General features: G+C 40.7%; 1 protein-coding gene across 1 annotated transcript in view; it reads right to left on the bottom strand.

Moving 5' to 3' along the window:
* FAH (fumarylacetoacetate hydrolase) overlaps positions 1-1,018 on the bottom strand; it is a 37,335-nt gene extending 36,317 nt beyond the window's left edge. The window contains exon 1 of the mRNA XM_058542218.1: positions 811-1,018. Coding sequence (XP_058398201.1) covers positions 811-891 — 81 coding nt within the window. The 5' untranslated portion in view covers positions 892-1,018. The remainder of the gene's footprint in view (positions 1-810) is intronic.
* Positions 1,019-13,108: the final 12,090 nt, after the last annotated feature.

The following is a 13,108-nucleotide window of genomic DNA, read 5'->3' as shown; positions in this document are numbered from 1 at the left end:
AAATTTCTTTCTACCAATCTGACTACTAAGTGAAAGTACTAAGTGAAAGTTCATTTCTCTGCCCAAAAGGGCTTCTTCTGATCAGCAAGGGGATGTCAGGGAGCCCAAAACAGGAGCTGAAAGAATTTCAGCTGCAGGCAAAGAAACTTGACATCTTAGACCCCACAGCTCTACTGCCAGCAAATGCGCTCATCCCTCTAAGCTACTAAAAATACTGGGGTCAATTAATACATCCCGGGTTCTAGGGTTGGGAGCTAACCTGAGAGATGAACAACCGGCCACAATGTGGTGTCTTGGGGGAAGGAAACACACCCCAATAACCTTGGAGTAGGCAGAATGATTGTGCACTTCAGAAACTCGTCGGTAACAATAATCGAATTTGCTCTGCCTGCCTGGGAGGGAGATTTATATATTCCATTTCATTTTGCACTTCATTCTCATACAAACCTGCAGAAACTAAGGCTGAGAGGTTCAATAACTTGCACATCTAGGAAGGTACCGGGCGGGATTCGAACCCACATGCCCTCTCCACGACCGGCTCAAGAGAAAAATGGCCCCTGCCTCCGCTCCGCCCCCATCGCACTCCTCAGGACGGAAATGCGAGGCGAGGCTCCTCAGGCCCCGAATGACACCGGGGGTCTTCGCAAGAGGCGTCTCGCAGGGAAACGACAGGCCTGACGTCCTCTTCGGTCGGGTGCTGGCGGGAGGTGGAGGGGTGGGCGAAGGCCCGAGGAGGGGGAAGGCGGAGTGGGGGCCCGGCGGAGGGGACGCCCTCCCTCCCCGCGCCCGAGGCCGAGTGCAGCAGCTCACGTTGCTTTTGGTGGAGAAGACGCCGTAGGGCAGGTTGTGGATGGGGAAGTCAGAATCCGCGGCCACCGGGACGAACGACATGCTGGCAGGCACGGAGCAGGGCGGCGGGCGGCGGGCTGCGAGCAAGACTGGACTCTGCCGGGGTGGTCCGGCCGGATCACGACCCCTGCGGACTCTGACCCCTCAGGCCCGGCCCCCTAGAGCTGTCCGGGTGACACAGCACGGACGCGGACCGCCTCCTCTACGAAACCCGCCCCTCCGCGAGCCCCGCCCCCGCGGGCCCGCCCCCAGTGAGCCCCGCCCCCGTGGGCTCCGCCTCTCCGTTGGCCCCGCCCCCGCGGCCCGCCCCCAGTGAGCCCCGCCCCCGTGGGCCCCGCCTCTCCGTTGGCCCCGCCCCCAGTGAGCCCCGCCCCGTGGGCCCCGCCCCTCTACAATACCCGTCCCTCTTTGAGCGTCCTCCTCCCCGCGTCCACCTCCCGGGAGACTGTCCAGCTCCCGGTGCAGGGCCTTCGGTCTTACCGAGAGCAATACCCAGCTTGGCATTTAAGGCTCTGCCCTGGGTGGATGCAGCCTCGTTTTGTCCCGGCTGCGTGCCCTGCTTTTCAGCTCAACAGAATTCTTGTCGGTTTCCCTGACACAGCAGACACTCACCCCAGGCGCTGCCTCCTGGGCTCGAAGGATACTTCCAGGCGCGTCCATTCTGCCTTCATAAACCATGCTAATCTGTCAGCCATGACACTTCCACTTTATCGATGAAAAGAACAATCGTGCCTGTTTGGAAGGCTCAATTAATGAGAATTAATCTTCTAAGTATAACCCACCTGTTTATGTCACATTCCAGTGTTAAAATGACGTTGACAAGCTTTTGGACCTTGGACAAGTTACTTAACCTCTTTCAGCCTAAGCTTTCTTCTCTTATAATATTGGTGATAATAGTTCCTGCTTCACCGAGTTGATACAAGAATTGAATTAATTGTGGAGCGCTTGTGCCTAGCATATGGAGACTATATATGTTTGTGTGTAAAGAGAAAGAGAGAGAGGGAGGGAGAAAAGAGAGAGAGGGAGCGAGAAAAAAAGGAAAGAAAAGAGAGAGAGAGAACAAATTTACATCTTAATCCTCTTTCCAAAGCAGATGGTCATAGCTAAATGGGCGAGGAGTTGAGATCCACCTCTGGCAGTAACTAAGTCTTAGCCTTGGGCAAGTTCTCCAATTATCAGTTTTCTCACCTGTAAAAGAGAGGTAGTAATAATAATACCTGCTCGGGGATTTCTGTGATGGTCAAATAATGCCTGGCACGGAATTAGTGATCAATTAACTATTTTTTCCCACAGGGACATCCAACTAGAAAGCCAGCCATTCCTTTGTTTCTGTGCTTTGCTTTTCTTTATGAAGACAATCAAAAAAGGAGAGGATGGCACTGTAAAGGTAAAGTGATCGTCACTGATTGGAAATAAGTTTATAATATAAACGCAGATTTCTTAAAAATCTAAAAATTATTCTTGTAAAATTATAAGAGTATAGGCTGCACAATACTTATCAATACACAAACCAGTATTTGAAACACTGATTTTTGACTAACTTGCTTTGGAATTCTTACGACAGTAGAGTCAAAAGTTAATAAATTAATGGATACACAAGCAGAGCTGACTAAAAATAAATTTGAAAACAAATTTAAGCCAATATCCTAGAAATTATTTTTAAAGAATATTTTAAAGGTTGCAGAACCATCCCAAGGTTTGTAAAAATGACCCTTTCTCTTCAAAAACATTTTTTATGAATAATAATGATAAACAGACAAATAAATAAATAAATAAAAGTAAATAAGAAGTTGCAACCCCTTCACTGCAATGTCTTGCCCCATTTCACCTCTCATCCACTGTCCTCCTCCCTAAATTGGTTTAAATCATCTTATTCTTCAAAGCACACATGTGTCAACAGCCAGTCCCAAGTCTCCAAGCAGTTCCTCCCTATCTTCCGCTGTCTAAACATCTCTGCCTTTTCAACAAGATCAGCAGTAAAGTGTGTACCAAATAACTTGTAATTAGAATAAAGTATTAAAATTGTGAGTGACTAATGTAAAGAAGGAAGAGGAGGAGGAGGTGAGGAAGGAGGAGAAGGAAGGGAAGAGGAAGAGGAAGAAAGAAAAAGAGTGAGGGGGAAGGAGAAAGGGAGAGAGAGACAGAGTAGGGAAGGAAGGAAGGAAAAATGGAAGAAAGGAAGGAGAGAGGGAAAAAAGAAGGAAGGAAAAGAAAGAATGTTAGGGCAGATTCAAGTTGTTGTCTGTAATCAGTCATGTGTAGTCAGCTGGAATTTTTTGAGCCAACGTTACAGCCAGGACGCTGGGAACACACATGAGAGTGGTCTGTGTGAGGGCTTCAGGCACACATTTAACCCGCCAGGATGAGGTGGGATCCTAGCAGAGTTAGAAAAGTAGCCAGCAGGGCCAGCCCCATGGCTTAGCGGTTAAGTGCGTACGCTCGCTACTGGCGGCCCGGGTTCGGATCCTGGGTGCGCACCGACGCACCACTTCTCTGGCCATGCTGAGGCTGCGTCCCACATACAGCAACTAGAAGGATGTGCAACTATGACATACAACTATCTACTGGGGCTTTGGGGAAAACAAAAAAAGGAGGAGGATTGGCAATGGATGTTAGCTCAGAGCAGGTCTTCCTCAGCAAAAAAAAAAAAAATAGTAGCCAGCAGTGGGGCAAGGGTTCCCTGAAGGTCCTTGAGGAAAGGCACAGTGAATGCAGGGTTAGGGAGGCTGCCCTGCAGTTTGGCTTGGAGGCTGGAAGCTGGTAGGATAATGTGAGATGAAAGGGCCTGAAACCAGAAGGCCTGAGATGTGGGATATTACAAGTAGGGCAGGCGACTGAGCCCCTCTTCCTAGGCCCTGAGATGACCGAAGCTGCTGTGATCACTCTGTGATCACCCTGTAAGGGGCTCAGTCCTGCCCAGCCTCTTGGCTCTCATCTCCCACCCTGAGTGGCTTTGCCAAGGGCAGAGCTCAGTTTTGGTTAAGTCTGCCTTGGGGAGGGATGAAGGGAAGTGTCTGGCAGTGGTAGGTGGTCTGACTTGTTCTGGTAGGTTCCATAAAGGGGAAAAGAGGAGAGTTGCCCCCCTGCTGCGGAAGATATAGCAGCACCACAGCAGCTTCAGTTCCTCTTTTACTGAGAGTGTGCCATGTGAGCGGTGATGGGCCAGGAGCTTCCACTGAATACACGCAAGCTAATGAAAGCCTAGATGATAAAAGCCTGCAAAGAGAAAACCAAAAACCTTTTTGGGTGAAGGGGGCGGGGCAGAAGTGTGTGTGGGAAGGGGTGTGGGCATAAGATAGTTGAAGGGGGAGTAAGATTTCATAGTTTTAAAATAGACTTGCCAACCCACTAATTATATATAATGTCTGAAAACACCAAAGCTGTTCTCTATTTGGAAAAAAAACATTTGAAGTAACTTGCAAACACACTATATTTTCTTTTCTTCCTCCTTTTTTGGGAGGGGGTGTGTTGAGCCTGTACATTACAACAATTCTAAGAAAGAATTTTAAGGAAAAAATGCCCATAATCCCACCATCCTACAGGCTCCGTTTGTGTGCACATGATTTTTGTGAACTTTACTTAGAGGCAATTTTTCAGTCTGCCTACATTTTTCTCCTGAACATTCTTCCTTGTGGCCAGATAGACTTCATTATTATCATTTTCACTGGCTGAAGAAGTTGCGGTGTTTTGGATTGTAAGAATAAGGGAGCGGTGAAGATCTGCACGCACAGAATGTTTTCCTTTTCCTACACTGTTGTCCGAGGGTAAATGCCTGTTGTCAAAGGGTGTGGACGCCTTCAGGACGGGAATTGAGTTTTAGCACCTCCATCACTCAGGGCTGGTTTGAGCCTCTGCAGCACCAAATGTGGTGCCTCCGTGGATGCTAGAACGCAGCATCGATGCTAACACTAGAGGCTTCAGCGGTTACACTGCAGGCCTCATTCACACAGCATGCCCTGTACTCCTTCACAGGAGAACTGGGAAAGGGCTTTCTGAATCCAAGGCACGGATATCTTGCAAGGGCTCCAAGAAGCTGACGGTTGCCATTCAGATAAGCAGGACATGGACACTGCCTGCACTGGGAGCCGAGTGGGGTGGTCTTTTTTTGTGCGATACTCAGAAGTCCATCTATTCCCCTTCTCCCCACTCTACTTGCACTTGAATTACTTGAGTGCAGTTCCAGGGTCCTCTAAATGTTGAGCTCCCTTGAGAGAACAGAATGTCACTCGTGTTTGCACACGACATCTATTCCTCTGATGCTGAAATGTATGATATACATGCCAAACACACAGTGTCCACTATAAGCCGTGTACAATAGACATTTCTGAGCACAAGCCTTAAGAAGAGAAGACATTTACCTCGCTAAATGCTTGGTCTCTATCACAGTTCCCTCTTTTTCTTGACTTCTTTGAAGCAGAGCCAGATGAACCAGCTCAACCAGGCCTGGGGTTTTTGCAATATAAAAAATTTTCTTCCTGCCCTCTTTCTTTCTGTCTTTCGTCTGCTTTAACTGTTTCGGGTCCTATTGTATCCATATTTTGATAGAATACTGCCTCAAAGCCATTTTGGATTTAAGCTGGATCTGAATGACCCACAAACAATGGGCAGCATGTTAAATAGAGTATCATTGACAATTGACTAGATAGTAATGTTATCATACAATAAGTTTTCACTTACTGTTATCAAAGCACAGGCAACTTTTCAGATTATTCTTCTCTGTAATTTCAACAAGGTACTTATAACTTTGTTTTACTTTCTTGCATGAATACATATTGAAGAGTTTTCCCATACAAATTTTTCCTTTTCCCATCTGAATTTTCAGGGCTTTTCTGAGCTAGAGCTGTGAGTCCAACCCTGCACCCAGAAATGCAGAGAAATTTTGATACTTAACATGTACTCTGTATTCAACCTGTTTGGCTTAGGTAAATAGATAATTCTCAGTGCCTGTCTCCCCAAACATCGCTTTCCTCTGTCAACACTAACTGCACACTAAAATACGTCTCTCATAAACGTCTCTGCTCCCTCCTGCCTAAGATAACCCAGGAATATAGCACCGAGTTTAGACCTGCTTATCTCTCACCTAAGGCTTCCGGACCAAAAGTTCTACTCCTAGTCTGCCATCTGCCTTCCTGGCTTATTACTGGAAATCCCTCTATGCCATCCCTCTGTGCTGGACAGACCAGGGGAAGCTAAAGCTTCAGTGTTTACCATGCCTGCGCTTCCTTTTGAGGGGAGTGACCCAAATCTGTTCTTTCTGCCATCAGTTCATGGGGCTCCTTCTTGTACATTGAGGGAAATCAGCATAGCTACCTGGACATAATACACTGGGCTAGACCATCGCTGTCTAATAGAATGTTCTGCAATGATGAAGATGTTCTATATCTGTGGTATCCAATCCAGAGCCACTAGAGCATTTGAAATGTTACTAGTGAATGAAGAATCAAAGTCTTCATTTTATTTAATTTTAACTGCTTTAAATTTAAATTTAAAAAGCCACATACGGCTGGTGGCTACTACACTAGACAGCACACCTATATACTCTGCTGCTGTCTGTAGTGGTGTCCCATGGCCCTGAAATTGAACATGACTTTTTTTTTAAAGGAGTGCAAGATTCGCTATGCTACCTAAACGTAGACCAAACCAGAGAGCCAGAAGAACCAGCCCAAACATACCTATCTTCTTCAGGGGTCTCTACAGAGTTATCTGAACCTACCGTCAGAGGAGAGCCACTTTGTGTTTTTAATTAATACACTTTATTTTTTAGAGTAGTTTTAGGTTTAAAGAAAAATTAAGCAGAAAATATGGAGAGTTTCCATATACCCCCTACCCCAACACAGTTTCTTCTATTATTAACATCTTGAATTTGTATGGCACATTTGTTACAACTGATGAACCAGTATTGATACATTATTATTAAGTAAAGTCCATGGTTTACATTAGGGTTCCTCTCTTTGTGTTGTACAGTTCTATGAGTTTTGACAAATGCATAGTCATGTATCCACTATTACAGTATCATACAGACTTAGTTTCACTGCCCTAAAAATCCCCCGTGCTTCACCTATTCATTCCTTCTGCCACGTGAACCCATAGCCACCACTCTTTTACTGTCTCTATAGTTTTGCCTTTTCCAGAATATCATAATAGTTGCTAGCCTTTTGAGGCTGGCTTCTTTCAGTTAGCAATATACATTTAAGTTTCCTCCATGTATTTTTGTGCCTTGATAGCTCATTTCTTTTTATCACTGAATACACTTCCATTATATAGATGTACCATAGCTCATTTACCCATTCACATACTGAAGGACATCTTGGTTGCTTCATAATTTTTGGCAATTATGAATAAAGCTGCTAAAAACATTTGTGTACAGGTTTTTGTGTGGAAATAGTTTTTAACTCATTTGGACAAATACCTAGGATGCAATTGCTGGGTCGTAGGGTAAGACTATGTTTAGCTTTTAAGAAACTGCTAAAAGTGTCTTCCAAAGTGGCTGTACCATGTTGCATTGCCAATGAATGAGAATTCTTGTTGCTCCACATCCTCAACAACATTTGGTGGTGTATTTTGGATTTAAGTTATTCTACTAGGTATGTAGTAGTATCTCATTGTTGTTTTAATTTGCAATTCCCCAATGACCTATGATGTGGAGCATCTTTTCATTTGCTTATTTGCCCTTTATATATCTTCTTTGATGAGGTGTCTGTTCAGGTCTTTTGCTCATTTTTAAATTGGGTTGTTTTCTTATGGTTAACTTTTAAGAATTATTTGTGTATTTTGATAAAAGTTCTTTATCAGATATGTTTTGCTAATATTTTCTCCCCGTCTTTGGCTTGTCTTTTCATTCTCTGAAGTGTTTTTTGCAGAGCAATTTTTAACATTGATGAAGTCCAACTTACAATTTTTTCTTTCATAAATTGTGCTTTTGGTGTTTTTTATCTAAAAAGTTATAGCCAAACATAAAGTCACTTAGATTTTCTCTTATTTTCTGTAAGTTTTATAGTTTTGTGATTTATATTTAGGTCTTTGATCCATTTTGAGGTTATTTTTGTGAAAGGTTCAAGGTCTGTGTCTAGATTCATTTTTTTTACATGTGAACATCCAGTTGGTCTAGCACCATTGGTTGAAAAGACTATCTTTTCTCCATGAATGGTATTTGCTCCTTTGTCAAAGATCAGTTGACTGTATACCTGTGGGTCTGTTTCTGGGCTCTCTGTTCCATTCCATTCATCTGTCTATTCTTCCATGAATGCCAGTCTTGATTACTGTAGCTTTACAGTAAGTCTTGAAGTCAGGTAGTGTCAGCCCTATGACTTTGTCCTTCTTCAATATTGTGTTGGCTATTCTGGACCTTCTACCTTTCCATATGAACTTTTGAATCACTTTTGTCAATATCCACAAGATAACTTGCTGAGATTTTGATTGGAATTGTGTTGAATTTATAGATCAAGTTGGGAAGAACTGACAATATTGAGTCTTCCTATCAACGAACATGGAATAGCTCTCCATTTATTTAGATGTTCTTTGATTTCTTTCATTAGTTTTGTAGTCTTCCTCACATAGGTCTTGTACATATTTTGTTAGATTTATACTTATTTCATATTTTTGTTGGTACCAATGTAAATGGTGTAATTTCAAATTTAAATTTTTCATTGCTGGTATTTACAAAATCAATTGACTTTTGTATATTAACCTTGCATCCTGCAATCTTGCTACAATCACTTATTTGTTCCAGGGTCTTTTATGTTGATTCTTTGGGATTTTCTACCTGGACAATCACGTCACCTGTGACCAGTTTTTTTTCTTCCCAATCTGTATACCTTTTCTTGTCTTACTGCATTAGCTAGGAATTTCAGTACAATGTGGAATAGGAGTGGTGGTGAGAAAGGACATCCTTGTCTTGTTCTCAGTCTTAGGGGGAAAATATTTAGTTTCTCACCATTAAATATGATGTTAACTAGGTTTTTTGTAGATTTTTTTTATCTAGTTAAGAAAGCTTCTCTGTTGTCTTAGTTTTTAGAGTTTTCATCATAAAGGTGTTGAATTTTGTCCAATGTTTTTTCTGCATCTATCAATATATTTTTCTTCTTTAGCCTATCGATGTGATTACATTAGTTGATTTTCAAATGTTGAACCAGCCTTGTTTACTTGGAATAAATCCCACTTGTTTGTGGTGTATAATTAATACATTATTGGATTCAATTTGCTATTTTGTTGAGGATTTTTACAACTATGTTCATAAGAGATGTTAGTAGTTTTCTTGTAATGTCTTTGTCTGGTTTTGGTATTAGGGTAATACTGGCCTCATAGAATGAATCAGGAAATATTTCCTCTGTTCCTATTTTCTGGAAGAGATTGTAGAGAATTGGTATAATTTATTCCTTAAATGTTTGGTAGAATTCACATTGAAACCATCTGGGCCTGGTGCTTTCTTTTTTGTAAAGCAATCAATTATTGATTAAATTTCTTTAACAGATACACACCTATTAGATTATCTGTTTCTCCTTGAGTTTTGATAGATCTTACCTTTCAAAAAATTGGTCCATTTCACCTTAGTTATCAGATTTGTAGGCACAGAGTTGTTCAGAAGATTCCTTTCCTCTTTTAATGCCTACGGGATCAGCAGTAATGGCCCCCTTTCCTTTCTCATAGAGCAACTTTTTAATATTACAAATATGTCAGTGGCCTTTTGGGACTCCAACAGGCTATCCTCTAAAAAGGTTTCCAGATGTTGCTAAGGTCTTTTGTTGGTTAGAGTCTGTCCATCTCTTATCTCTACATTTCTGACTTTCCATTCTACTGGCTCTCTGAATTACTCTTGATGCTGTGTTAATAAAAAAGGAAAAACAGAAGGGCAGGAAGCCAGTCTTTGAAAAAATACCACAACAAACTACACAGGTTCTTTCCTTAATTCCCCAAAATGACTATTTAGATGTTCTAGAAACTCTACGAGAAAAGAGGAAGTCTAGCCATTATCAGTTTAGTATAAATTGTCTTTCACATTGGGAAAAACATCTTCTGAGTAAGAAGTACTCTGCTTAGAGTAAAGGAATAATTTCAAGACTGTACTGCTCAATACAAAAGTTAGCATTCCAGGAAAATTAGGGAAAGGACACTTGGCTAGACTTGAACATAGAAACCCCAGACAAATTAGTGTATGAAGACCACAGTACAAGATAATTTGTGATTTATTGTTTTAGTATTTAGGTGTGTAGTGAAGCTGAAATACTTTGTGTTAATGGATTTTTGTGACAATTTTTAAAAGTAATTTACAAATTAAATGCTGAGGCTGATTCCACAGCCATTTCATGCATAACCTCCAATTTCAAAATGTGGTCATCAAAACTGCTTTATAATTAACTTTTTCAATACTTTGGACCTCAGGTACAGAAAATTTGATTAATCATAATCCTTGGTTCATGACACCCTCAACATTGGTTTACACACGGCCTGATTTTAGTTATGTCTAATGTAAGCATTCCGAACCTACAATCAGAACCTACTTACTCTCAAAAATGTTGGGGTCTTGACCATATGGTACCACATCCCTTGCCTCTACTCATCTAAGGGTATCATCCTGAATTTTCTCATCACTACCCTGCTTCCTCTTCATATAAATTACATCTGTATGACTTGCATAAAAGAGTGTATTTTATTACTTTTTATAGGTGAGCATGTCGTATATTTTGAGATGTTTTTTGCTTACTATACTTCGAAGGCTTACTATATTTCTATTTTGTTGTGTCACTAGGCATCATTAGTTTTGATTACTGTATAATAGTCCACAGTAAGAATACACCACATTTTATTCATCCATTCTTCTTCAGTGGGGACTTAGGTTGTTTCTGGGTTTTTGCTTTTTGTAAATAGTGCTATGAAAATTCTTGTACAAGTCCCCTGTTACCTATGTGCAAGTTTTTCTTAGGTATACACTTAGGAGTGAAATTTCTGGATTATAGGATGTGTGAAAGTCCAACTTTAAAAAGTAATGCCAAATATTCCAAACGATTGAACCACTTGTGCGTGTGTGTGCGTATGTGTGTGTGTGAGAGGAAGATCGCCCCAAGCTTACATCTGTTGCCAATCTTCCTCTTTTTTTGCTTGAGGAAGACTGTCCCTGAGCTAACATCCATGCCAATCCTCCTCTATTTTGTATGTGGGACGCCTCCACAGCATGGCTTGATGAGAGGTGTGTAGGTCCATGCCTAGGATCTGAACCTGCAAACCCCGGGCCGCCGAAGTGCAGCACGTGAACCTAACCACTATGCTACCAGGCTGGCCTCGGATTGAACCACTTTTGGCTAACACCAGCAACCTATAAGAGATTATGTGGAATTCCTCCAACACTAGATATTACCAGACTTTAAAATTTTTGCCAATTGAATGAGTATAAAATGGTATCTCATTGTGGTCTTGATTTGCATTGTAACTTCTCCCAGTTTGTAACTCATCTTTTCACTTTCTTTGAAGAAACATACCTTATGGCATCTGTTGGTGAATAGAATACCTCTTTTAATAGACAAATTCATGAGTAACGCTTTCGGTTAAGGCTTTGTGTCTTCAGTAGTCCTTGTCTATCCCAAGGTCTAAGAAGTAGTCTTTACTTTTTTTTCCTGAGTTGTAAATTTTTGTCTTTTACATTTAAGACATTAATTTCTTTTCCTATGTATGGCATGAGATAGGGATTAATTTTCACCTTTTTCCATACAGATAACCAACTGTTCTAGCTCTAATTATCAGACTCCTTTCCCCACTGTGGTGTGCTGTCTCTCTCTTATATCAGACTTCAGTCCATGCATGGCTTTTTCTGGGCAATCTAGTCTATTCCATTGGGAAATCTGTACATCCTTAGCTAATACCATGCTATTTTAATTAACATGGCTTCATAGTGAGTCCTAACATCTGGCAGGACAAGTGCCCACATCCCTGCTCTTAATTTTCTGAAATGTCCTAGCCCTTTGCTTTCTTTTACCTTTTAATGCAGAATCACCTTAACTAGTTTCATGAGAAAACTTGGTGGGATTTTGATTGGACCAGCTTTGAATCTATAGGTCTATTTAGAGACAAATGACATCTTTATGATATTGTCTTCCTAGCCATGAACATGTCTATTTATAATGAGGTCTTAGTTATTATCTCTTACTAATGCTTTAGAATTTTTTCTTAAAGAGGTCTTTGACATATATTGTTAATTTCCTTGGTAGCTGGTATTACTACTATTCTAAAAGGTGTTTTCTGGTTTTCTAGTTACTACTGCTGTAAAGAAATGCAACTAGCTTCAGAAAATCAATGTTATACCTAGCTACCTAACTAAACCCTGTATTTCTAGTACTTTCTGGATTTGGGTTTTCCAAAAAAAAAAAAAAAAAAAAGTAATGTACAAATAATGTTTCCTCTTTTCTACTTCTTATGACTTTGTTTTGACTTACTCTGTTGTCTAGGATCTCCAACACAATTTTGAATATAAGCAGTGATACTGGGTAGCTCTTTGTTTCTGACTTGAAAAGGGAATGAGTTTTTTTCTTTTTGGAAGGTGCTTGCTTTTTTGTTTATTTGTTGGTTGGTTTTACATAGAAAGTATCAGCTTAAGGAAACTCTTTTCTAGTCCTAATTTATCAAAAGTTTTTATCATAAATGGGTGTTAAATTCTACTAAATACTTTAACTGAATCTACTGAGATAGTTATAAAGTTTTCTCTTATTTTAATCTGTTAATGCGATAAATTACATTTACAGATTTTAATCCTAAACCATCATTACATACGTAGAACACACAAGTAAACAAATTTAAACCCAGAAATTTGTACTGTAAAATACTGCTTTCATCTATTTTACATATTTCATGTTTAAAAAAAAGGTTGCTGTCAGATAAGTTTGAAAACCACAGGACATATTATCTTGAGGGTCTTTCCACTCCACAATTCTCCAATTGCCATGTCTGAATTATGCTCTTTCAGTTTCTCTAATCTTACCAGAAAATGAAGCTTCTACTAGATGCTAATTCAGTGTGACAGAGTACAGAACAGACAATCAGACAAGAGCTAGAAAATATGACATCTAAGGGACAGAAAGAAGTTCTTGGCTTTAAAGAAACGCTGATATCTTCAACTCACAAGAATGTAAGAACACAATTTATCATCAAAAGATTAGTCACAAACAGATGCGAGATGAATGATAGTAGTACTCTTACAAAATTAATAAAGTAGAAAATGAAAGGACTAAAAGTCAAAATGAACTACCAGAAAGAATACGGAGAAAAAGTAACG

The sequence above is a fragment of the Diceros bicornis genome, chromosome 5, assembly GCF_020826845.1.
Source record: "Diceros bicornis minor isolate mBicDic1 chromosome 5, mDicBic1.mat.cur, whole genome shotgun sequence".
Taxonomy (NCBI): domain Eukaryota; kingdom Metazoa; phylum Chordata; class Mammalia; order Perissodactyla; family Rhinocerotidae; genus Diceros; species Diceros bicornis.
The sequence above is the reverse complement of the archived record's forward strand: the minus strand, read 5'-3'. Positions and strand labels throughout refer to the sequence as shown.